The sequence below is a fragment of the Ambystoma mexicanum genome, chromosome 8 (genome assembly GCF_040938575.1).
Source record: "Ambystoma mexicanum isolate Mex_15411 chromosome 8, UKY_AmexF1_1, whole genome shotgun sequence".
NCBI lineage: Eukaryota > Metazoa > Chordata > Amphibia > Caudata > Ambystomatidae > Ambystoma > Ambystoma mexicanum.
Window position 1 is genome coordinate 1069836064 of NC_090929.1, and position 25513 is coordinate 1069861576.

The 25513-nt window shown below is 45.2% G+C and overlaps 1 protein-coding gene across 3 annotated transcripts in view; it reads right to left on the reverse strand.

Moving 5' to 3' along the window:
* ADAM8 (ADAM metallopeptidase domain 8) overlaps positions 1 to 25513 on the reverse strand; it is a 212902-nt gene that overhangs the window by 58096 nt on the left and 129293 nt on the right. For all 3 annotated transcript variants that reach the window (XM_069611055.1, XM_069611054.1, XM_069611053.1), the window contains exons 8-10: positions 14846 to 14914; positions 7395 to 7564; positions 1039 to 1120 (exon numbers count right to left, since the gene is read on the reverse strand). In XM_069611055.1, the coding sequence (XP_069467156.1) occupies positions 1039 to 1120; positions 7395 to 7564; positions 14846 to 14914 (321 nt within the window). The remainder of the gene's footprint in view (positions 1 to 1038; positions 1121 to 7394; positions 7565 to 14845; positions 14915 to 25513) is intronic.

Consider the following 25513-nt stretch of genomic DNA (forward strand, 5'->3'; position numbering starts at 1 on the left):
ATTGTGAGGTTTCCCGCTGTGCAAGAGGCTTCTCTAGGGACCTACCCAGAAGCCCTCCCATCACATATACCCAGAGTCCAAGGCAAACCCATAGAAATCTGTAGAGGCCCTAGACCCTCCATTTGTCAACGGATCTTTTGGAGGCTGAAGGACAGCGCTCTGGCTGATTATCTGCAGAGGCTCAAGACTAGCCCCCTTGCGATAGATAGAGACCCAAGACCCGTCTCTTGCCTGGAGATCTGCAAAAGCTGAAGACCCACCCTTTGCCTGAATATATCTGTAGATGCCTCACACCCATAGGTTCAGGAAGAGGGTGGGTCTCTGTCTGGTCATCAGAATAGGCCCCATGTCTGCCCTGCAACTGGAGCTTTGTAAAAGCCCAAGGCCAGCCACTATGTATAGGTTTGTGGAGCCCAAGGATCCGAAATATATATGTTCCTCGATATGGCCCCTTGTCACCTATCTGCCTGGGGATCTGTAGCAACCTATGTCCCACTATCTATATGCAGTTATGTAGAGGTCCATAGTTTACCCTTTGGCTGGAGTAAACATCCAAGACCAGCCTTCATCTAGATGTAAAGAGCGGACGAAGGGTATGCTGTATCTGGAGGTATGTAGAATTCTAAGAACAGCATCTGCCTGGATACACATTGAGGTGCACGATGTGTCAGAAGAGATATAGAGGCCCAAAGTCCAAATTATATCGCAAAATGACAAGCCTCTGATTGGAGAACTGTTGAGTACCAATGGCCAATGTATTTGAGGATCGATGAAGAAAATGTCTGACATTCTGTAGATGCCTAAGGCAAGCCTATGATTGGAGTTGTATAGAGTACCATGGGCCAGCCACCCTTTCTATGAAGTCCTGTAGAAGTCAAAAACCAGCCTGTGGTGAGAGATTTGCAAAGGCATATCATAGCATGCTATTTGAAGCCCTGTAAAAGGCAGACCTTCCCCCTGGCAAGACATGTGCTGTGGACATATTGGGGAAGACTGACTCAGTGCTCACTAAACAAGCATTGCCTCAAGAACACTCACCTGGTTCACAGCCCCAGAGTCTCCAGTACACATAGCTAACTTTGTGGCTAGTCCAACAGTTGAACCATCAAAATTCACTCCTCTAAAGGAAAACAAAAAGCAAAAAAAAACACATTAAATAACCATCACAACCTCTTCCCAGCTATATACTTATTCCCATTGCCCTGATTTGCTATCAATCTGTTTAGTTACTTACTCTCACACCATTCCACATAAAGATGAAAAGAGAACAGACATCTAAGCCCGCATGCCCCTTACTGGTGCTGTTCATGAGATAATAACTTACACAGCAGCAAACACGTTTTGGAAATATCAAGCATGTAAAAGTAAACTATGTGTCAAGCAGGCTTCAATAGGGCTGAAATCAATATCTTCTTTATTCATTCGTTGATTTTGTTGAGTGTCGTCTCGTTGTCACTACAGAGCTTATTTTCATAGGAATGTGAGGTTTAAATTGGAGCTGCATTGACCATGCGGCTGGTTGTCCATGTCATCTTCATTGAGAGTCATTATTTGACATAATCTTATTGGCGATGTGCGCAATGAGGTGCCTTACTCTAAATGAGATAGTGGCATGGGCATAGGCATGGTAGACTTCTGGTCCAATGCGAAGGATAGTCTGCAGGCCAGGTGGGTCTTCGCGATCCAGCTCCAAGCTCTTAATAGTTGAAGGGGCCCTTTCCCTGAAAAGTGGCAAAGAATGCGTGCATAGAAAGCCTACTTCATACACTTCATACCTCAGTGACTTGGCGAGGCAGTATCAAAGGATACCTTTGAGTTGTAGAGCATTCCAAGGTCTTTCCCATTTTCTAGTGGAGACAGTGGTTCCCCAAGTGACTTTGGTCAGAAGAAAATTGTGGGGTTACTGTGACTTCCCCCGACCAAGAGTTCCTCCATTTTGACATAATTAATGCGCAGGGAGCTGTCGCTCATCTCAAGATAGGTATAAGTAAAAGGCAGCTTGAAAGACTGGTAAGATATTCAACCCTTACCCATTCAGATGTGGATTTGTGTGTTGTCTGGATACATAATTAAGGAAAGGTGCTGCAGTACATATAACTGCACCCGGGGCAGATGCACTGTAGGCATTATACAGCTACGGGGAGAGAAAGGAGCCCAGCGCTATGCTACTTTTACATTTTCATGAAACTGGATTTTGATTATCTTATGCTTACCTCCTGCGTTTGACCCTTTAAAAATTATTTGATACACTGGATGAACCGAGCCAATAATGCAGCCAGGGGAGAAGAATGTGATAGTCTACTGTATTGAGCCAAATGGTTGCTGTTCAGATGTCGAGTAGTTCCTCTCTGATGCCTGCTTTGGTTCCTCTAGCGGATCCAAACTTTGATTGTCAATTGCATAGAAGGCCTGTATTTTCCACATGCTCCTGTAGTTGCTAGATAATTGGATTCTATTTGGATATGGGGCGCTCAAGATCTACTGGTAGTTGAAAGAATCTTTGTGATCTGCCATTGGTTTCTGCTGCATTGAAGTTATAATGCCATCGCTCAAGGGTACGAGGTCTTTTTTTGCCACAGGCAAGTGTTCAGAATATCAACAATGTCTAGTGATAGTGTTGGTAGAAATGGTTAGATCCAAGTGAAAGACCAGAGGCTTCAGAAGAAAGGAGAGTGGCAGGAGGATTCAGAAGAAGACACAAAACTAGGATTCCGAAGGAAAGAGAGCGACAGGAGGTTTCCAGAAGAAGACAGAAAACTAGGAGGATTCAGAAGAAGACAGAAAACTAGGAGGCTTCAGAAGAAAAGAGATTGCCAGGAGGATTCAGAAGAAGACAGAATACTAAGGGAATTAAGAAGAAAAGAGAGCGGCAGAAGGTTTCAGAAGAAGACAGAAAACTAGGGGAATTTAGAAGAAAAGAGAGCGGCAGGAGGATTCAGAAGAAGACAGACAACTAGGAGGCTTCAGAAGAAAAGAGAGCAGCAGGAGGATTCAGAAGAAGACAGAAAACTAGGGGGATTCAGAAGGAAAGACAGCGGCAGGAGGTTTCAGAAGAAGACAGAAAACCAAGGGAATTCAGAAGAAAAGACAGCGGCAGGAGGTTTCAGAAGAAGACAGAAAACTAGGAGGATTCAAAAGAAAAGAGAGTGGCAGGAAGTTTCAGAAGAAGACAGAAAACTATGAGGATTTAGAAGAAAAGAGAGCGGCAGGAGGTTTCAGAAGCAGACACAAAACCAGGAGGATTCAGAAGAAAAAAGAGAGGCATGAGGTTTCAAAAGAAAAGAGGGAGGTGTGAGAAGAGGATCCTGAGACAATTTAGAATGAAAGTGACGTATGTCAATCAAAGTGTAGGGAGATACGATTGGCAATATAAAAGAGGATTTGTAGGGGAGTGAGATCCTGTGGCCATTAAAGCATAAGATACCTCAGAAAGAGAAAGAGTTAGGGAGGCAGCTACTAAACAATCACTTCTGAAAATCTAACCATTTGTGTGTGAAAAAATAGCCCCAGGCTGTTTCAATTTAACTATTTTTCTGCTTTGTAAAAATATGTTTCTGGAAATAAAATGTAACAACTATCATTATTAAGATGTGTGCATCAAACCCGTTTGATTTTCTACGGTGTGGTCTGTAGTAAAGGGCAAGGTGTGTGGTCCAGAGCCAGAAAACTGCCTTAGAGAGAGATGTGTGTTCTAGTTTCGGAACTGCCTGATGCAGCTGAAGGGGCTGAGCATATGCTATGATATGATCTGATAAGCGCTTTGAAACACATTGTGTATGGGCGCTATATAAATAAACTATCATATGATAAGTCATTTATAACGCTCCTGTACACAAGTATTTCTGAGCGCGACAAGGTGGGGGAAACCAAAGGAGTACAAAACAACGCTCTTACTGGGCCTTGTGTCAGGCAAATCGTGCAAGTGCGGGGAAGAGGGAGGGGAGAAGTGCCTGGAGGGGGGGGGGGAAGTGCTGGTAGCTTAGTAAGTGCTGCCGGAGGGTGGCTCATAAGTGCAGAGAGAAGGGAGTGTAGGGTTGCAGATACAGACCCTTGAGTGCTGGCGGAGCCCAGAGGCAGTGCAAGGGCAACTGGACAAGCAGGAGCCAAGGCCCGAGTTCAGTGGGTGGCCAGGTGACAAGTGTGGGGAGCTGTCAGGGACATCAGTAGGGAAGAGGAAGAGAGAAAGCGGAAGAGAAAAGGAAGGTCTTGAGTTGCTTCCGGAACCGGAGGTGGTTCTACTCAAGTTTGAGAGAGGCAGGGAGGCTGTTCAAGAGGGAGGCCCCAGCCGAGGAAAGAGATCTGCCCTCCACTCTCTGCTTGGAGAAGCGTCTGACCCTCAGAGAGTTGGAGGTGGATGAGTGGAGAGATCAAGAAGGAAGATGTTTAGGAAGAGAAAGCTGGAGGTGGTGGGGTCTCAGGCCCCGTAAAGCCTTGTGGATGATGCAAAGGGTTTTGAACTTGATCCTTGCAGCCACAGGGAGCCAGTGAAGAGATTTCAGAGCTGGATAGATGCGATCCCTGGGCTTGAGGCCAAGGACAGTTCTCAAAATCCTGTTCTGGATAATTTGTAAAGATTGAAGAGTAGAGACAGGCAGATTTAGAAAAAGGCTGTTGCAATAGTTCAGACTAGTGAGGACCAGGGCTCTGGAGACAGAGAGCTTCTGGGGGAAAGTGAGAAAAGGCAGAATACCTCTGAGGAGGTGCAGCTGATAGTGTGACTTCTTAGAGACGTCTGAGATATGAGGAGAGAAGGAGGGGGTGGAGTTGGAGATGACACCAAGGTTCTTAGCCTCACAGGAAGGAGCAGGGAGAGGGCACAGGGTGGGTGGCCAGAGAGAGAGAGAGAGAGGAAAGGAGGAAGCAGAAATCCCAATGAGGACGATTTCAGTCTTACTGGCATTAAGGTAGAGATCATAGGCGATACACCATTCCTGAATTGCGGCCAGACCATCTGGTATGAGAGAAGGAGCAGAGGTGGCGGAGGGGAGCCTAAAGGAGAGCTCGGTGTCATCTGCATAATACTGAAAGAGCAGAAAGTAGCGATGCGGTGGGAAAGAGGTGCCAGGTAGTGGTTGAACAGCCGGGGAGAAAGGTTATACTGCTGGGGAACACCACAAGTAGAGAGAGAGAGAGAGAAGAGAGGAAAGACCCCAGTTGTACCTGGGAGGGCCGATCAGTGAGAAAGGAGGTCAGCCAGGCCAGGGCTTGACCAGTGATACCCAGGTTGTCACGGACGTGGTTGAGCAGGACGGCATGGTTGACTGTGTGAAAAGCAGAGGATAGATTGAGGAGAACGAGGACAGAAGGAAGATTAGAGTCAAGATAAGAGAGCAAGTTTCCTGGGTGTTCAGGGGAGCGGTTTCCATGCTTCTGGCTGCTCTGAAGCCAGACTGGTGGTCGTGGAGACAGCCAACAAATTCAGTATGCAGATTAAGCTGGGAGATGGCCAGCTTTTCCAGGAGTTTGCCCAGGAAAGGAATGATGGACATCGGCCGATAGTTAGCCAGGGAGGAAGGATCTGCAGAGGGTTTCTTTAGAAGGGGGTGAACAAGGGAGTGCTTAAGGGGAGAGCTTGTTATGGGGTCTAAAGAAATAGGTTTGGCCAAGAGCAGGTGGTTTGTTCTATAACAGGGAAAGCAGGGTAAAAACTGGGCCTGAACAAGACAGGGCTGCTCAGTCACTGTAGCAAAATGCGTCTTACCGGAGCGCCATTATGTCCCCAAATCAGCAACCCAAGCGATACCTGTTTTTAGTCTGGAGATGTCCTTCATTAGTAAGTGAGGGGGGCTGAGTGATTAATTTACAAGCTCTGTGAAGCATCTGGTACAGCCAAATTCTCCCATCCTTATGGAATATCCAAAAGAGTATATATGTCGTGTGGATTACAGACGCGTTACTGTTAGGGTGAGTTTTGTAGCAAATGAGCATAGAGCCCAGATTGTATTACTTGTTCAGAAGGGTTTCTGCTTGAGCCACAGACGTGTTATAAATATACATTTCAGTGGTCCTTCCTAAATTCCCACAATGCTCTTTGCTTTTAGGGAAACCGCCAAGACTGAGGCTTTCTTCCAGGTGCCCCCCAGCAGCACTGGATTAGATTCTTGAGCAGATCAGGTGTGCTGGACCTGATCTGGGGATCAGCCTCGCCCACATCACTCTGCCCACTCTCCCCTCACCAAAAGGGGTGCATGGCGGTTCCCAGAGTACATTTTGTCCTTTTCAAGCGCTGCGTGCAGGGACCTAGGGCAGGGGTCAGGCGGCAAGGAGTAAGCAAGGGCAGAAGGAGCTCCCAAGGGCCACAAATATGGCAAGGTATGGTCCAGCATTGGAGGAGTGCTGTCTGGAGCAATTGCTACTGCAGACTGAAGAAGATATAAGCCTCGGCTAGTGTGTACAAGAACAGAGGTGTGTCCTATGTCAGGAGGTCTGGTCTGTGGCATGAAGGGGCATCGCAGGGGATGAGGAGTCACCTTGTGGGTTAGACTACGGGTTAGTAAGCAAGCTGAGGGATCGGCACCCAGCTCCAATATAAGGAAATGCAGTTCCTTGCCTTCCTTCTCAGGTGATCATGTGTACACGTACTCAGGAGTGGCGTGAGCCATTGTACATGCCATGGCCGTGCTTGAGCTTTCCACTAGTCTTTCTCCTCTTCGATGGGAACATAAAGACTCTCTCAGAAATGGCAACAGCTTGAAATGAATTGTCTCCGAGCGTTTACGGACTGTTGAAGAGATGCCAGTGATAAAATGAGGGTGTTCTAAATGTGTGTCCAAAGGTATCTAGTCATTGCATCGTATGCAAGACCATCGAATGCCTTACCATAGAAAAAAAGCATTAAAAAAAGCATTGAATGCATTTTTTTAAAGGTAAAGGGTTTATTTGAATTATAATGGGTTTTAAAGGTTAAAATAGGGGCGCTAAGGGGTACCCGCCCATTAAATAAAATGAAATAAAATGCATTTGATGCTTTTTTTACTATGCATTTTTTCTATGGTAAGGCATTCATGGGTCTTGCATTCGATGCAATGACTATAAACTGTGTACAAAGGTCCCCACGATGGCCTTGGAACACATCTCGGTGGAAAGAGTGCTCCCTTTTTGGGGCCTGCACTGCAAGCAGAGCCCAATTTATGAGTGGATTGGAGACATCTCAAATCTGCATGAACTTTAGGGAGTCTCCCCAATTGCCTGACATCGAACTTCTCTCGTATTGACCCCCAACTTTCTGAAATAACCAAACGGATTCAATTCCCACTGAAAACGAGTAGAATGAACACAAAATTGTACATAGCTTAAAAAGGTAATCTCCGGCATAAGAGAATATGGCTTCCCCCTATCTTTTGAGAAGGACAAGGTCACTGCACTCTGCGTGCCCCCGGGGGAACAGTACTCACGTCACCAGCTGTGCATTGTCGTGCTTCTTCTTTTTCATCAGATACTTCTTACGCCAGGCTAGAAAGTTGTCCAAGGTAATGCCGGCGTCGGAACTGACCACAATCTGATCGTCCCTGTTCCAGATCTCCAGGCCGATCAGGGCCACGCGGAAATTCAGGGACTGGTAGAGCTGCAGAAAAAGAAAAGAGAGTGATGTCATGCCCTGAGGAAAAGCTGGCCTTGCAAGTACTCAGGATCTGGAGAAGCTGTTCATTGACCAAGGGTTCGATGAACCCAGATACGGCAGACATGCAGGCTCTCTTGGTAGAGGGAAAACAAATTGGGCCAACCCCAGCGCTGCCGGGGTCCCCATTATAAGCAACATCCTCACCCTTACGGTATCTGCATTGCAACAAGATGAAAGGCCCACCTCAGTACACCTGCAGAAAGAGTTGGCCAGTTTTACTTTCTTAATCCCTAAATTATTGGGAAAACAGGGACACTAAGCCATTCTCTCAATAAATTATACTTCTCTGCAGAGTAAATAAAGCTGTTCTACTTGGATTGCAACGCCGAAAAGTAAGCGGCAGATACAATCATCCTCAGGCCAGGCGAGGCTAAGGGCCCTTCTAAGGAAGAGTCATCATCATTGGATCAGGACATTGTACGTCGCATGATTGCTGGTCTTGTCCCCTCTATCCCTTCTACCATCCCTTCCTTTGTGTCACGTGCCTTTTATCCCATAGATTCATGTTCTTCCACCCAGGTAAAATAGGGTGCAGAAAATATTCCCCCCAATAATATCTCCATTTCATAAGCCACTTGATACCACACAGTTTGCTGTCTTGTAGCACCGTAAATAACAGGGGTTGGTAGCATCCACGCCGACAATACTTATTTAATAGTTTTTGGAAAGAAAACGTGATATGATATGAAATGATATGATATGATAGCCTATATAGCGCCTATTCACAATGTGTTTCAATGAATCCTGACAGAATCCAAATAGGGGACACGAGATGTAATAGTCACCTCATCATTGAGCACTGAACTCACTGGGCTTTCTTACCTGTATGCTCAATGTGTGACCCTCCAGACGTTTCGGACTACAACTCCCATGGTCCTTTACCCCTGAATATGTTGGCTAAGACTAGGAGTTGAAGTCGAAAACGTGTGGAGCGCCACATGTTGAGCGCCCATGCAGGTTGACTCCCACTTTTTGAGGCAAGGCTCATATCCGCCCTGGTTCTGGTATCCGTCTCGGCTGAGTAGTGGTGCTGTTCTGGAGGAGCCATTGGGCATGCGCTGTGTGCAGTATTGTAATTCCCTGCGAGAATGCACTCTTCTCGTCTTTTCTCCCCCTATAGCTATGGTGCTGCTTAATGCGTCTTTTCTCCACTCCGACCTCAGCTTTGTCTCTTAACAGAAATTGCCTTGGGAGCGTCGAGCTTTACCGGAGTGCACGTGGCAACGCACGTGGCAACGCTCTGTGGCCATTTTATTGTTCTCTCCGATGTGTGCGTGCAGAGATTTTATGAGGACGCTGAATCATCCTGCGTTGGGCCACCGCCTGTTTTTATTGTCCAACCCTCCCCTTTTTCATTTTATTTTTATGGGGAAATCAGTTGCCGTCATTATTTTTGTATTTGTTAAGTGGACTTTTGGCTTTTGTACCTCACCGTGTTAGCCCATAGGGATTGGGATGTGCTTTAAATATTATCTAAATAAAATTTGCCAAGACCCATGTGCTGACTGTTCTTAACATACCTCAGTAGAAATCCCGACTATGAGCTGGGGAGAATCACTTTTACTGGTATAGGGTTTCATGCCAGACTCTTCCAGTTTCTAAGCGCTATAATAATCAGTGTTACCATTACTACCCACATGTTCAGATTGTCGATGCTGGGAAGATGAGTAGTTGTGCGGGCTGGACCAGGCGATCAAACCCATGTCACACCGGCATCACGCTGTTTCCAGGGCAATCGCATGGCGCTTCGGCTATCCATCGAGCATACATTTTTCAATGTGTTTACAGCAGGGGTGTCGCTAGGTCTGGAAAAGATCCGGGGCTATGCTAATGTCGGGACTGTCGGGACTCAGGGCTAGCCAGCCTTTTGGTTGTAGATCCTGAGATTCTATCCGGGGCTACAACCCAAAGACCCGGGACTATAGCCCCCTTACCCCCCCCTACCCCCAGCAACGCCTCTGGTTTACAGAATGGTACTCACACACTGATTTTGCATTTTAATGTATCGAGTGGGATTAAACCGAGAGAGAGGATCCTCATTTGCGTTGCACCATTGATTCTTAGAGGTGAAAGCAACGAAATCTGATGTTTGCAGAGTCTTGAATGACTTGACCTTTATTGGTGTTAAAATAGCATTGAAAAATAGGATGTTCTACTAAAATCCCTTGCGCCATGTTTGAATAAGGTAAGCAGTGATTGTCAAGCAATTATAAATCCACTTCCTGTTTACGGTGGTGGAAAATGGACAAAAAAGGACTTCTTGTTGGTTTGCATTGTACCACATTCAACGTGATTTGTTAAAAACATGGGTTTAATGATAATATCACTTATTATTTCAGTGCTTATAATTCAAAAGAATCTGTCGGACGAGCTAGACAGAAACATGATATTGGTATTAAAATTGCAAAAAGCATTTTCGCACTGATGTATACTATTGCATCTTGTCTCAGAGCAGAAGAAGGCAAGTGAGGTCATCACTAATGCAGACCCAGGGACTCAACAGTGCGGTTAAGAGGTGAGGTCATTGGAAACTCATGAAAATATGCCAAGGAACAGCTGCAGAGCCTCCCCGACCTAGTCTGGGTCCACCTTTCATTGCCTACTTTGTAACCCCGTGAATCCCCCCTCCCCACAGCCTTCCAATTGTACCCTTAATATTTCTATTTATTTAGGAACAGGGTGCCATTTTGAACAGAAATGACTTACAAAGTAGGAAATAACAGAGTAGAGGCAGTATAATGGTAAGGCGCCCTTGCCTAAGAGCATTATGGGATTGAATGGCAAATACCGGGTGGCTAAGAGTTAAGAATAGGAACGTAAACCAGGCACATTACAACACTTTGAAAATTGAGAGCGTCAAAGGAGTAGCCAGTATCTTCTTAAAAGTGGGACCTTACACTAATGTAGTTGGACCGACAGCAGTGACATTAACATCCGTATATGCCCACACAGCGCTGCGGAATAAGAATTTACAGATTTTGGGTGGGCCTTGCCTGCTCCGGCCCAACCATGTCTACGCGTGAGAGCGTGAGCCCAGTATTTGCATATTTACAAATTACTTATACTAGTCCTGAAGGCAGAATGCAGGAGGTCGGTTGGGCTGGAGAGGTGGGTTGTGTGGACAGGGGGAAGGGGGGTTTAGGGGTCTCCTTCCATTGCTAGAAGGTGGTATTTGAGCCTTGTTCTGAAGAGTTCCTCTGAAGAGATGTCTTTGATGGCCGGGGAGATCATTCCAGTGGGGTGGGGAAGTAGGGAAAAGGAACTAAAGTGGGAGGCAGCATGAGGGTGCAGGGTACTGACAGGCTGGGATGAGTGGAGGAGCGGAAAGTTCGAGTGGGAGAATACAGTGAAATGTGTTCAGCGAGAAAGTGGAGCGCAAGATCATGTATGGATTTATAGATGAGTAGCAGAAATTTAAGGAGAGCCAGCAGGGTGATGCTAGCTAGAAGTTAGGGAGGATCTCGGTAGTTTGAAAAGGGTGTGTGTTGCAAAGTGGAGGACTCTGTTGAGGGACACAAAAGGCTGGAGGGGTAGAACAAGAAGTATGTTTGCACAGTAGCCCAGTTTGCTGAGCCGAGATAAAGGTTTTACTTGAGCGGTGCATTGGGCTGGGTGGATTTTTCTGATGCTTAGGAGGTTGAGTCTGGCTGCAGTGGCCATGGCCATGATGAACTGGTAGAGTTTCAGGTCATTCTCAAAGTTTGCGAGCTCTGGGTGCAGGGGTGAGGAGGTCAGGGGGAAAGAGATGGAAGAAGGGAGAGTGCGGTTGGCATTATAGGCAGGAAGAAAGATGACTTCCGTCTTTGAGTTTAACTTGAGACATCACATAGCCATCTAGCAGCGGATGTACGTTAAGCAGCTAGTTATGCACAGAGATTTCAGGGGTGAAGTAGGGGAAGAAGAAAAATATCAGAGTATCATCAGCAAAAGGGTGATAGTGAAAGCCAAGGGAGGGGAATGCGAGGCCAAGGACTGATCCTTGAGAGACACCCTTGGGAAAGGGTGTTGAAGAGGAGGTGCTGAAGTCCATGAGATGGAGAAGGGTTGGTCAGAGACATAGCTGAGTATGGTCTCCTTGAAGCCAAGGAGGGACGGAGGGAGATGATCCGCAGCATCAAAGGCAGCTGAAAAGTCTTGAAGAATAGGAATGGAGGAGAGGTGAGAGGGGTGGGCAGTCGTGAGAGAATTGGCGATGTGAATGAGTGCTATCTCGGAGGAGTATATGGAAGGGTCAGAAAGTGAGTGAACCTCCTGACCTCGATATAGTTGAATATGAGGTTGAAGATGAGTGGTAGGCAACGAGAGAGGCAGGTCTTTATATAAACTGCTGACTCCCAACAATCTCTTATAATAAGGGATTGTTGGAGCCAGCAGTTGCAATCCTTCTAATTGTAACAATATTATTGAATCCAGACAGTGTAGCCCCTTGTTGTGCAGTGCTAAATTGGTCCAACTTATACATATGTTACTACAAATTGTTTTATTGTTAATTAGTACCTGGCGAGGGGGGGAGGGGTGCCGGCCTCCCAGCCAATGAGAAAGCTTGGAACGGGGGCATTACCAGACAGTAATCTCACCACCCTGAGCCTCCTAATGGCTGCAGGCTGCCATCTCCCCTGCCGGGGAACAAGATAAGTGCCCCGATCTCTCATCGACCCCCCCTTTTTCCACAGATTACTCTCCCTCCCCCTCCCGCCCCACTTACCTTCTCCATTGTGGTCCTGATCAGGAGCAGACACACCTGGAACAGCAGTGTTCCAGGCATGTCCGCTCCCGATCTGCAACACGCCGCCATGTAAAGGGAGAAGGCACTACCCTTTTCCAATTCCATGGCCACCATTTATTGTTTTCCGGGCGTTGGAAAACATTTCACAACTTCCGAGAATTCTATTAGTTAACCCGGTCCAACGGGCTGATGTACTAATAACAATAAGCCCCTCGCTGGGGATGCATCACCGCTTCAGGTAATGCCCCAGGCCTGCATTAAGGCCCTCGCTTCGCTCGATCGAGCCAGTAACTATGGGCCCTGAGTCATTACTTGAAGCGGTAATCCCCCCCCCCAACTTGGGGCTTATTGCTTAATTATTGATCTACTTTAGTTCCTGGACATTCGCAGAGATGGTACCAATAGCAGAAGAATGCCCATGTTGAAGATATGATTGCTGGTACCAAAGGTCAATTGCCAGGGACTGCCTACAAATGTGTATAAAGTGGTGAGCTTCTTATGACGTGTATGTTGAATAATAGGGGATACAAAAGTGTATGAGGAATAAGGAAACTCCACTGAGGTGTGCGATGAATGAGACTCCATAGAAGGATGGGAACGAGTGAAACTCCACTGAAGTGTCAGAAGGGGTGAGACTCCATAGAAGGATGGGAACGAGTGAAACTCCACTGAAGTGTCAGAAGGGGTGAGACTCCATAGAAGAATGGGAACGAGTGAAACTCCACTGAAGTGTGCGATGAATGAGACTCCATAGAAGGATGGGAACGAGTGAAACTCCACTGAAGTGTGAGATGAATGAGACTCCATAGAAGGATGGGAACGAGTGAAGCTCTACTGAAGTGTGCGATGAATGAGACTCCATAGAAGGATGGGAACGAGTGAAACTCCACTGAAGTGTGCGATGAATGAGACTCCATAGAAGGATGGGAACGAGTGAAACTCCACTGAAGTGTGCGATGAATGAGACTCCATAGAAGGATGGGAACGAGTGAAACTCCACTGAAGTGTGCGATGAATGAGACTCCATAGAAAGATGGGAACGAGTGAAACTCCACTGAGGTGTGCGATGAATGAGACTCCATAGAAGGATGGGAACGAGTGAAACTCCACTGAGGTGTGCGGTGAATGAGACTCCATAGAAGGATGGGAACGAGTGAAACTCCACTGAGGTGTGCGGTGAATGAGACTCCATAGAAGGATGGGAACGAGTGAAACTCCACTGAGGTGTGCGATGAATGAGACTCCATAGAAGGATGGGAACGAGTGAAACTCCACTGAGGTGTGCGGTGAATGAGACTCCATAGAAGGATGGGAACGAGTGAAACTCCACTGAGGTGTGCGGTGAATGAGACTCCATAGAAGGATGGGAACGAGTGAAGCTCCACTGAAGTGTGCGATGAATGAGACTCCATAGAAGGATGGGAACGAGTGAAACTCCACTGAAGTGTGCGATGAATGAGACTCCATAGAAGGATGGGAACGAGTGAAACTCCACTGAAGTGTGCGATGAATGAGACTCCATAGAAGGATGGGAACGAGTGAAACTCCACTGAAGTGTGCGATGAATGAGACTCCATAGAAAGATGGGAACGAGTGAAACTCCACTGAAGTGTACGATGAATGAGACTCCATAGAAGGATGGGAACGAGTGAAACTCTACTGAAGTGTCAGAAGGGGTGAGACTCTGATGAAGTGTACCATGAATGAGCATGACGCACAGAAGGGCGGGAATTAATTAAACTCTATTCAAGTTTTTGAAAGGGTGAGGTTGCTTTGAAGTGTATCATTTGTGGGGGCGGCTCCACGCAAGTGTATCAGGAATGAAGAAACTACGAGGAATGAGTGAGGCTCGCAAAAACTGGATGGGGGAGCCAAACCAACATATATGAGGAATGAGTGACTTGAACTGAAGTTCATGGGGAGTGACAGTGGTGGTCTTCGCTGCATTAGGAACAAGAGGGACATTCTTGATAATTATGGATAATGAAAGAGGCTGCACGAAAGTGGACAAGAAAGGGGAGCGACAACACAGGTGTGAAGAAATGATTGAAACTCCTCTCACGTTTACATAGAATAGGTGGGACCGGGGCCGGCTTTGGGTCTTTCAAGGGCTCCCCTGAGCTGGCGTAGTGGGAGAAGGACCCTGCTATTCAAATTAAATGCGCTCCGCTCACGGGAGTGGAGTACATTTGATAACAATAGGGAGCTGATGCTTTTGCCTCAGCACCTATTGAAAAATGTGACCAGGGGCGCGTGTGCGGAGAATAGTGGGGTACCACATTTTTGATTTGCCACCCATGGAGCTGCCACTGCTAAGGCCAGCCTTGGGTTGGACCACCCTGAAGTTATAGACTATCCTGGAGTGAGCTACCGTGATGGAAAATATATGGAAAGAAAGACAACCCAGAAGGATTGTGAGGAAACAATGAGATTCGGCTGATGTACACGATGCTACTGTGTAAGTGATGCTGTCGCGCAAACACACTCACTCACGTTACCTTGTCTACGTGGTTTACAATTTCTTGCATGCGATTCCGTAGGGTGATCAAATCTTTGTATTTTCGGTACTGTAAAAAGTAAAAACAAAGATAATTTCAGTTTTACTGAAGAGTTTATTGTGCAAAAAAGGCTGTTAAAATAATCGTGCATCAATGGGAGATCCACAGTACACCTACAGGCAGACACAATCGAAATGAAGCACAGGATATGTGGTGACAAAAGCAAGACATATGCAGAGAAAAAGGTTGAACAAGAGGGGAAAGAGAGACTGGAGGGACTGGAAGTGGCACAGAAGGACCTGGAGAGAGAAGAGGACTAAAGAGGTAACCACTCAAATATCAAGAGCGAGAATTAGAAATAAGTGAAGAGGTACAAGGAAACGAGAGAGAGAGAGAGAGAGAGAGAGAGAGAGAGAGAGAGAGAGAGAGAGAGAGAGAGAGAGAAATTGGAGAGTCAGGAGGTGACACAGAAAGACCTGGAGAGAGAAGAGGACTAAAGAGGTAACCACTCAAATATCAAGAGCGAGAATTAGAAATAAGTGAAGAGGTACAAGGAAACGAGAGGGAGAGAGAGAGAGAGAGAGAGAGAGAGAGAGAGAGAGAGAGAGAGAGAGAGAGAGAGAGAGAGAGAGAGAGAGAGAGAGAGAGAGAAATTGGAGAGTCAGGAGGTGACACAGAAATACCTGGAGAGAGGAGAAGATGAAGAAGGTCACCACTGAAAGATAAAGGGGGCGAATTGAAAACAAAGGAGGAAAAGGAAGGTAAAGACGGTAACTGAGAGAGAGAGAGAGAGAGAGAGAGAGAGACAGAGATAGAGAGAGACAGAGAGAGAGCTAAGGAGAGAGCTAAATACAGTAGGTGAGAGGAGAGCACGAGTCCAGAGCGGAGAGAGAAAGTGAGGAGAAAGGAGGCCACTGTGAGCGAGACACAGAGAAAGGAGAGCAGCGTCATAGTCAAGAGCCTGGAGGACATCTTGGATGCCAATGTTTATGTTCTTCCTCATAGGATCACTCTGTTCAATGTCAGGTGTGCCCATCCAATAGCTTTACAGAACATGATGCCATACTTTTGCTCCCAGAGAAAGTAGGTATCCGCTGTGGCTGCAACAATGTTTGACTCCATCAATGGGATGGATAGCCCTGGTAAAAGGAAATGGAGTCCCGTGGGTAAGAGTCTAGCCATTGGGCCCAAAACTCTAGTTTCTAATCCCAGCTTGGGCACATTTCCCAAGCATTCTGTGATTCTGGATATAATAGGATGTTTCCACATGCCTAAATTGTAAAAATGTATGATGCAAATATATGAAAAGCAACGCCCCAGTGAGCTTCGTTATGTTGTCTTAGTGTAGATCAACTTGCTTTGCCTCATTTTGCATCTAGTTGTAAGGTTTCTTGTTATGTTTTTTTAAAAAAAACCTGTGGTAACCATGACATAAATGAGGAAACCAAAAAATCAATTCAAGGTTGTTTTGCTTACTTTTCAGGGAGTGTTTGTAAACTTGGCAAATTCAAATTTCTGGCGTACACAACTCCTAAAAAAATTTGGGGGCCTGGGGAAGTAAGAAGAAGGGCTTTTCCACCTGTCTTTTCTTGGCATGGCTTCAACATGCCCCAGCTCACCATGCAGTGAGTACATTCCAGACATAACCCCCTGGCACAACAAACACCTTTCTCCAGGTATCTCTCCTTTCGGCACTGCGCTCCATAGAATACAATTACGTCCCACGATAAATTCACTTCACACAGCTCCTCCACCCATGCCTTCCCGAGCATCTTATCTATCATCAGCCCTCATCTCAACTTTGCTCCTCACTACCACTACTGCATGCTCTATCGTACTCCCCCTTTCCCTCGCTGACAGGCAAAGTGCTTCGACGCCATAACCTGTGGCAGAAGGCGCTATACAAATGAAAGATAACATATTATTATTAGGGTATTTGTTATGGGGGAGGGGGGTACACGGCGAGCTAAAATGGCATCCTGTTTTTGTAAAACCTATTCTCTTTGGGTGATAACTATGGCCATGGGAATAACCCCATATCACGTGTGCTTGATTGTTTCATTGCCACAGACGTGGGCGCCATTTTACGTTTGAAACAGAAAATGCAATAGTGGACAAGGGCAGTGAAAGGATGCTGCGCACGCCAGGTGAGTGTATACCGACTCGTTTATTATTAAAGCTTGATCATATCTTTAACCTCAGCAAGCTCTTTCTAACTGAGAAAGAATCCCCTTACATTCCCATTCCAAATTCCACATCAAACATTGTACCTGCAGGCAGCTGTTCTGAATGTCTCTGAATACCCTCAGCAACAGGAAGGAGATTCAAGCAACATGGAGTTCTTTTTCTCATCCCTTCTATTTCTGAGACTTTTATAGACCACTGCAGGGCATCTCGTGTGGGCAGTCTACATGTGCGCAGTGATACTGTGCATTGCTCTACGAGGCTCTTTAAATGGCGACACATATCTGAATACTAGGAGATGGAAGCGGTGGGCCGATGATGCCACGGCTTTCACTTTGAGCTCAGCTGGTGAAATGTCTACCCAGAAAGAGACTGGTCTGGGCGTTATGGCGGAGCAGTGGGACATGGAGTCGGAAGCCGAGTAGAGCAAGCTGTTTTGAGCTGCAACTGAAATGTTAAAAGGGGAACATGTATTATTCAACCATGTGCCTTTGAAATTTAAAAAGGCGCAGAGAAGCACAAGTCAGCATGCTGCTGACAGCCCCCGAGAAAGGGCACTGCAGGCAAAAACTTAACAATCATTGGCAAAGGCAAAGGGATTGTCTTTTGTGTAGGCACGGGATAGGAATTAGCCAGGCACTACAATGATGATACTAAGAGGCCATAAAATGGCAACAGCTGGGAAATGGCATGGTTACCTGGGCATATAATATCAGTGCCTGGAAAATACCCATCAAATACCTATACACAGTGCCAATGTTTATTTTAAGAAGGCATCAGTACAAGGGACAGATGTAAATCAAGTGGCTTAAGGCACATTTCTATTACGCCAGAAGCATATGCAGCTGCCATCAACTCTCAGTACATTGCTTAAAAACAACAGTGACAGGTCAAAGTTTGATGTTACTGCTTGCTAAAGCTAGCTCAAAGAGTATGGGTGGGAATGGCCATAGGGATTAGCATGACCATGGGTAGTCAATGGGTGGGAAAACATCCAAACAACACCCAGGCATTGTGTGTCCTGCCACATGCCGTTTACTGCCTAGCTGTGGTCCGATGCAATAGCCTTGCTTTATATGTGGTGCTTAAGTGCCACCTAGTTGCCAAAACTAAAAAATGCCATGTCAAGGCTTCAAGGCAAGGCCGAATGGACCTCCGAGGGGATATGTGTGAACCACATTGGAAAACCATGGGATTTTGCTCCTGGAAGGCCAAAACATTTTCTTGAGAGCATAAAGCTTTGACTTCAAAACATTAAGAAGCGCAGATTTGTTTTGAGCTCTTATCCACACCCCAAATGAAAACCCCTTTCTGGGACATCATAATCCACGAAGAACAGCAAGAACAAGGAGGGTGACATGTAAGACATGTAAACAAAGAGGTGACTACAACCTACCCTGGCATCACCACCCCCATCACATCTAGCTTCACAAGCTTAGTGCGAGAAGCAACATCATAAAATGACCCAGAGTATAACGATTTTCTCAGTAACCTGCACAATATTTTTAAAGATACCTATCTGGTAAACTGGTCCTTTAAGTTAAGCGCTCACCCAGGACCTGGGTGTTCAGCCCGCAGGGCACAGGTCTGAATTTCACTGGTGCAATCTCAGTCTTTTATCCTTCTAAAGCCAATGCATTGAGTACTATTAAATTGGGTAATAACACCTATTTTTACAGTGCTTAGAAGCTCATGGAATTTGGCACGAGGTGCCACGTAATAATAAGGGGAAACTGACCCTATAGTGATTTCTCCTATCAAGTACTGCATAAGAAAGGAACCCACAGATTATTTCTAACACTCAGCTGCATCTTGCCAATTGAGCTACATAATACAAAAAACCTACCCAGCCTCCAAAATAGCGGCTTTATGCCAAACGGCATCCTGTACGGACTCTGTACTGTGGTGGGAGCCAGGAGGTGGTCGCTAACCCTGAAGTATGTCCATATGCCAGAAAATCTGGGAAAGGAAAGGTCTACTTTTTCATGAAATAGTTACTTCTGCAGGACTATTATCCAGGGACATGTAATCACAATGAAGGGAAATGGAGCAGATACAAGGACAGTCCTCACAGGAGCTGAGGATGCAGTGCAAAGAGGGAAAGGGATCTGTGCGGAATGCTGGATCTCTGCAAAATCCAGCATCCACATGATCACCACAAGATGATTTATAAGGGAACGTGGATGGCTCAGAATGTCCCTGATTCAGACCCAGGGTAGGACTGGGGCAAAACATTGCCTCAGCACCACTGGGCACAGTTACAAATGGCAAAGCATTCCTTTTGTGGCAGACTGTTTGAATAGTACCCAAGGGGGAGTTGTGCAGTCGCACCTTTGAGCGTTCTTATGCGCAGAATGGGATTACCATAATAAATTACCTCAGACCTAAATAACCGGACAGACTTAAAGAATGTGGCAAAATACTGCTTTAGTAGCGGTTCAATAAAGAAGGGAAACCAACAACAAATCATAGCCCACACTCTCAATTACATTTCGGTTACACAAAGGCTTTATGCCTCGATGTGCTTTAGCTATGATGTCATCCTACATGGCAAATAATAAAATCTATCCGACAGGGGGATTGGTTAGGGGAACGTATCTAATTATATTTTCTAAGAGTGTTAGTAACATCAGTGGCACCCTCTTCCGGCAGGCATGGCCTGAACCTCTCTCTAACTATGTATAATACAGATTACAGCAGCACAACAACAGCCGATTGGTGAGCAACAACGTATGCTCACCATTGCATAGGCCCTCATGATTGGTTGGCATTCTCTCCTGACCTTGGACATTCGGCTAGCAAGCAGCATGTATGCAAAACAAAACCCAGGTGCACAGAACAATGTCAGACTACTACCAGCGTGCCCAATTAGTCTACCATCTCTCATCAGCTAAGCCTTCAGCCAAGGCTTCTTCTTTGTACTCGACCTTGCTGGATTTTCTCTTCCCTGGAACCTTAAGGGGATTGAAAATGTTCGCTCATTTACTTAATCTAAGAGAAAAATGTCCTGCATACATTGCTTATCTTCTATGTGACTCACCTACGTTGCGTTTCTGCATATATACATTTACTACTTACTTTCTTTGTATATTTGGTTTCTTCTCACTCGTACATATGTTTACTTTGCTTCCTCAGTTACATCTTCATTCTTTACGTATTCTCATATTGTTTCTGTGCGTCATTGAGTGTTCTCCTTATGACCCCACTTTTCTCGCGCTCTGAAACACGTGTGTAGTAGCGCGATATAAATAAAATATCATATCATATACCTGTCAGATTTCCTTTACAGCTCTTCGATGTTCATTGGTGTCTGCAAATCTCCTGCTACCCCTTTAGTCCAAGGGCACATTTGGTACGGTTGTCTGAGTGCATAACGTATCTCATACACCTGATACGGTATTGGAATGATAAATGGACAATGACATACACATCTGCTTCTCTACATAGTCCTCTACAGAGTGTTTTTGATAAAATGTGCAATTTAAAGAATATTTATTCAGCAACAATGGTCAAAACTACTAGCCACATAGTGAAGTAACTCATTAAACTGGCCCACATTGGCCCAAAAAGTAGCCCACTTTGACCAATAAAACGTGCTCACAATAGCATTTTGTGTTTTGGTTTGGGCATTGCCCTATTGCCCTATAGGCCAGTCCGAACCTGCTCAGACCATAAGAGCAAAGCTAAGTAATGAACAAGGCACTCAATGGCTGGACTGCATCTGGAAGAAAGGTAGATGGCTCATTGGAGAAAATAAGAAAAGGAAACAAACATGTCCAAATATATGGGAACATCGCCAAACAAAGGACACCATAGGGTGTTCCACAAATGAAAAAAGATACAGACAGACAAGACAGGGTTAGTGCAGAACTACATGCAGAGCAGAAGCACAACGCCTTGCACTCTAGCAGGTATAGAGGCAGGGGTAGCTCACGAGGAAGATGCATAGTGCCTCACTTAGAGGACGGCCGGGGTGATTGCTATGGCATTTTAATGCTAGAAAGTCAGACCTATGGGTGCAATGACCATAAAATACGGATACTGGATAAACGTAACATCAATACCAAAAATAATCAACATCCAAAACAGAGCCTGTGCACCAGATTTCATCAATTGCTCTTAATGGAAGAGGCACTTGCGCAATTACCTGCAAATGAGACTGGGCAGGAAGTGTATTTTCTGATTCCTAAAAAATAGGATGGTATACGTACCATAATAGATTGTAGCCGCTAGATTCCCATATTGAAACACACAGTTTCCATGTGAGAATATTTCAATCTGATAGCCCTCTTATTCAACCGAAAGACTACATCGCAGCTATAGTTTTAGGCAAAGCATACTTCCATATACCAATGGATCAGAAGTAACAGAGGTGCTTATAGGTAGCTGAAAAGCATTACCAGTTCACAGCGCTATCTTTCAGCAGAAAGTCTGCCGAAAGAGTAGTCACAAGATGCCCCATGCACTAGAAGCGCTCTTATGTGGATATGCCAGCCATGGTTACCATTAACAGAGCAACTAGCTGGGGACTGGTAATGTCAAAGGGCTACGATCAGAGCTCTAAAAATACTGTTTGAAATGACTGCCAAGTCCAGATAAAAGAACTCAATAACCAATTCCAGTCAGAATAGAACATTCTTATGCACCAACATGAATGCCAATACATCAATCGAACCTCCCAGAGAAGAGAGAATCCAGTCATTATGGAACATATGTCACTCCCTGACAAGGTGCTCTGTGATGAAACAGCTGGAATCATGAATTTGGGGATACAGCTGGTCCTTTATGGAAGGTTACGCAAGAGACTAGCGCTGGAGTGGCTCAACAGCCAATGATCACACGCACACTGGGAGATTGGGTGCAACTAGAGGATGCAACAGCATCGGTGGTGTGTGCATGACATTTGTGAAGTTCACAAAATCACAGCATGAGTGAGATTACACAGTCTTGCAAAGACCCGTCAAAGATGTAGAAATTAAACAGTGGAAGGAGCATTAAAATAATTACATGAACAAAAAAGCAACAAAGGCTTTCTAAAAACAGAAAATACTCCCACAATCCTTTACATTAACAAACACGGCGTCGCCGAAATTAGCAGAGGAAATGGCCAAAATAAGAAATGGGCACTAAAAGGAAAGATTTCTTAAATGAATAGCACCCAGGACGGATAATAAACTCAAAAAGGATATACTACATCCCATATGGGAAATAATCACAAGGTCCATGATCACCATTTCATAAAATGGGGTTCAACTACTCCTAGCAACTAGATCATACCAAAAGTATTTGTATTTGTATTTTGTATTTGTTTATTTGTATTGCGCTCCTTGCCCCGGGGCATCTGGGCGCATGTTTTCCGGACAGTTACAAGTTACATGTTACAAGTATATATACATTGTGCAATTTACAGGTTATATTATACAGTTTCAGCATATACCATTTACACATATTTACAAGATATTAAGCGTAATGATAGGAGTAGCAGCTGTAAAGTTAAAGTAAGGAGGTGGCCTGGGTATCCCTTTCATGTAGCCACTGTTTAGTTTTGTGTTTGAAGGAGTAGACATGTTGTACATTTCTGAGTGTGTTGGGTTAGGAGTTCCGGAGCTTAGCAGCAAGGACTGGGAAGCTCGAGCCTCTTGCAGTCTGTAGTTTGAAGCTGGGAATGGTGAGTGTGTGGGCCTGAGCAGATCTCAGGGGTCTAGATGCTGTATGTTGTGTAAAGCGTGAGGATAAGTATGCAGGTGCTGCATTGTTCTGGGCCTTGTGAGTTAGAACAAGAGCTTTGAGGGATATGCGATGGGCAATGGAAAGCCACTGCAGGTTGCATCTGGTGTAGGAGATGTGAGATCGCCAGGGTATATTAAGCGCCGCCTGTATGGCATTGTTCTGTGTGATCTGGAGTTTATCAAGGTTTCTTTGACTTTTCCCTAGGTAGAGGGCGTTGCAGTAATCAATTTTGGACATGATGAGGGTTCTGGCGAGGATCAGGCAGTTGCCCGTTGTCAGAAAGGGGCGGCATGCTGTGATCAGTTTGCAAGTATAAGCTGACGCTGAGACTACAGAATTGGTTTGTCTATTGAGAGACAAGGTAGAGTCTAGGTAGATTCTGAGTGTTTTTGTGACATTAGAGACTTTGATATTGTTTCCATCAATAGTGAAGGATTTGTATTTGGGGTCAAGTTTGGCGAGTTTGGAGTGGGAGCCTAGAATGAGTAACTCCGTTTTTTCATCATTGAGGCAGAGCCCATGATGTGCCATCCAGGCCTGGATGACAGTGTAGACTGCGTTGAGAGCTCTTGCATCAGTTACGTAGTCGCCAGTGATATGGATGAGTATCTGGGTGTCGTCCGCATAGTTAGTGTAGGAGACACCCAGATGGTCAAGTTTATCAAAGAGCGGTTTAGTAAACAAGTTCTAGAGAGTGGGAGACACGACACGGGACATGTGCTGGGTCTGCTGCAGCTGAGGATGAGAAGACCCTCATGGTTCTGTTTGCCAAGAATGAGCTGATCCAGGATTTGGCTGTGTAAGTAGCTAAATCACACCTCTGTGTGATCCACTAATGCAATCACATGGGAACGCACAGTGGATCAGTTGCTACAAAAAGCTTTCCTTATGCTTTTCTAGCAATACCACTGACTGATCAGACAAAGAAGAACATTATGCACTCATCCATGAAAATAACTCTTGGAGCGGCCTCTTGGGTGAGACAATAGAGATGCCAGAAGTCCCCGTTTTAAAACTACCAATGGATAGGGATCGTGCCAACCATAGCTTGCTATTTGTCAACCTGGCTCCTGAAGTCTTAGAATTTGGGAATACACCAAATATTATGCAGCTTCTATGAGAGGGTAGAAAACCCACCACAAAAGCTTATCATGCTTCTAAGTGATTTGATGTATGAATTATAAAACAACTAACACCACTGCACAGTACAGCAAATAAAATACAAAAATACCTCTTTCTATTACTACAAAGGTGGCTGAAGATATGCTTATGTCAAAACCAATTTGGTGGATTTTTAGCTACATACATTAAAGTACAACATAATAGTTCCTTATTCCATCCACCGTTCTTTCTTCTAGCCACTCTAAAGAACCTCCCGTCACGTAGCAGATGACCTGCTCCAACCTGACATGTAAATATGCTCACCAAATCCGTAACCCCTATATGAACAGGAACATGAATGTCACATGTGGGATTGTACTTGTAAGGTACCTCTTTGTGTAGTGCAAGTATGCTTCAAGCTTTAGTTGCTGAAGAACCATCTACTTAAATGTTCAAAGAGACAAGGTTCCACCAGAATTGCCACACCAAATCCCCTTGTGCAAGGTCAGTGACACACTACAGAGGATGTCACTAAGATCACTGCCACCATTAACAATATCAATATATCCTACCATCTTCCTAATATCACACTCATATGATGGCAAACAGATAACAATCCAACATGATGTCCAAGGCATTATGGGGGTTTGTTTGCCATTTTAGGTTAGTCATTCGACATGACCAAAGTTGACTCCTACAAAGAAAATGTATTACAAAGAGATTCTATTTCCAAATCAAATCTTTATTGTTCAGCTTACGTATGGACGAAAATATTCAACAGGTGATGCTCAACGGAACTACTGTTACGTGTAAGTAACATTTTTCTTGCAAGCTCCTAGCCCGCCGTTAATCCCCATTTCTGCAATCCAGTGTCAATGGATCAAACATATTATGCTGTTGAATTAACAGTACCTCGTGGTCTCTGTAAAGCCCTCTGCTGCTCTTTAGCGCTGGGTCTGCACAACAATACCACATGTGTTTGGAAATGGAAAGGGTAAAAAGCCTTGCACACCAGGCCTCAAACAGACACAGAGAAACCATTGTCGTTCTTCTCACTACCGAGGCAAGGCTGGTTATTACCTGAGCTGAAACACAAAAATGTTCCACCTGATTTACAGTATCCATTATAACTCTATATACATAGCCAGGATATGTGGAAAAGCAATATTGGGTTCAATGTAATAATGTCCCCGCAAAAATGTCCCCTGACAAAAAAGTTGCAGTTTTTTGCAGAGACATTATTACATTGAACATGCAGGGGACACCCCCACAACCCCAGGTTTTTTTTTAATCGGAGCAGGGAACATCCCTGCAACCCGCCCTCATACATAATGTCACCAAATATAATGTCGCCATGGCTTTTACCGGCGACATTATGTTTGGGGACATTATTACCTGCTACCGAATATTGATCAGTGACAAACAGGAGACCTGAAGAGTATTTACAGACAGTTTTGGGGGAAGGGTTGTTTAAAAAGATTTTTATACACATCTAAGTGGCAAACAAGGTTTTCTCTCTCTGGGAAATCACATGCATTAATTGGATAAGCATGTGATAAAGAAAAGGTACAAGAGATGGTTGTGTTGATCCAATATTGGTGTTGTTTTATTTTGCTGGCTTTATGATCCGTAGTGCTTGTGGCAGGTTGCCAG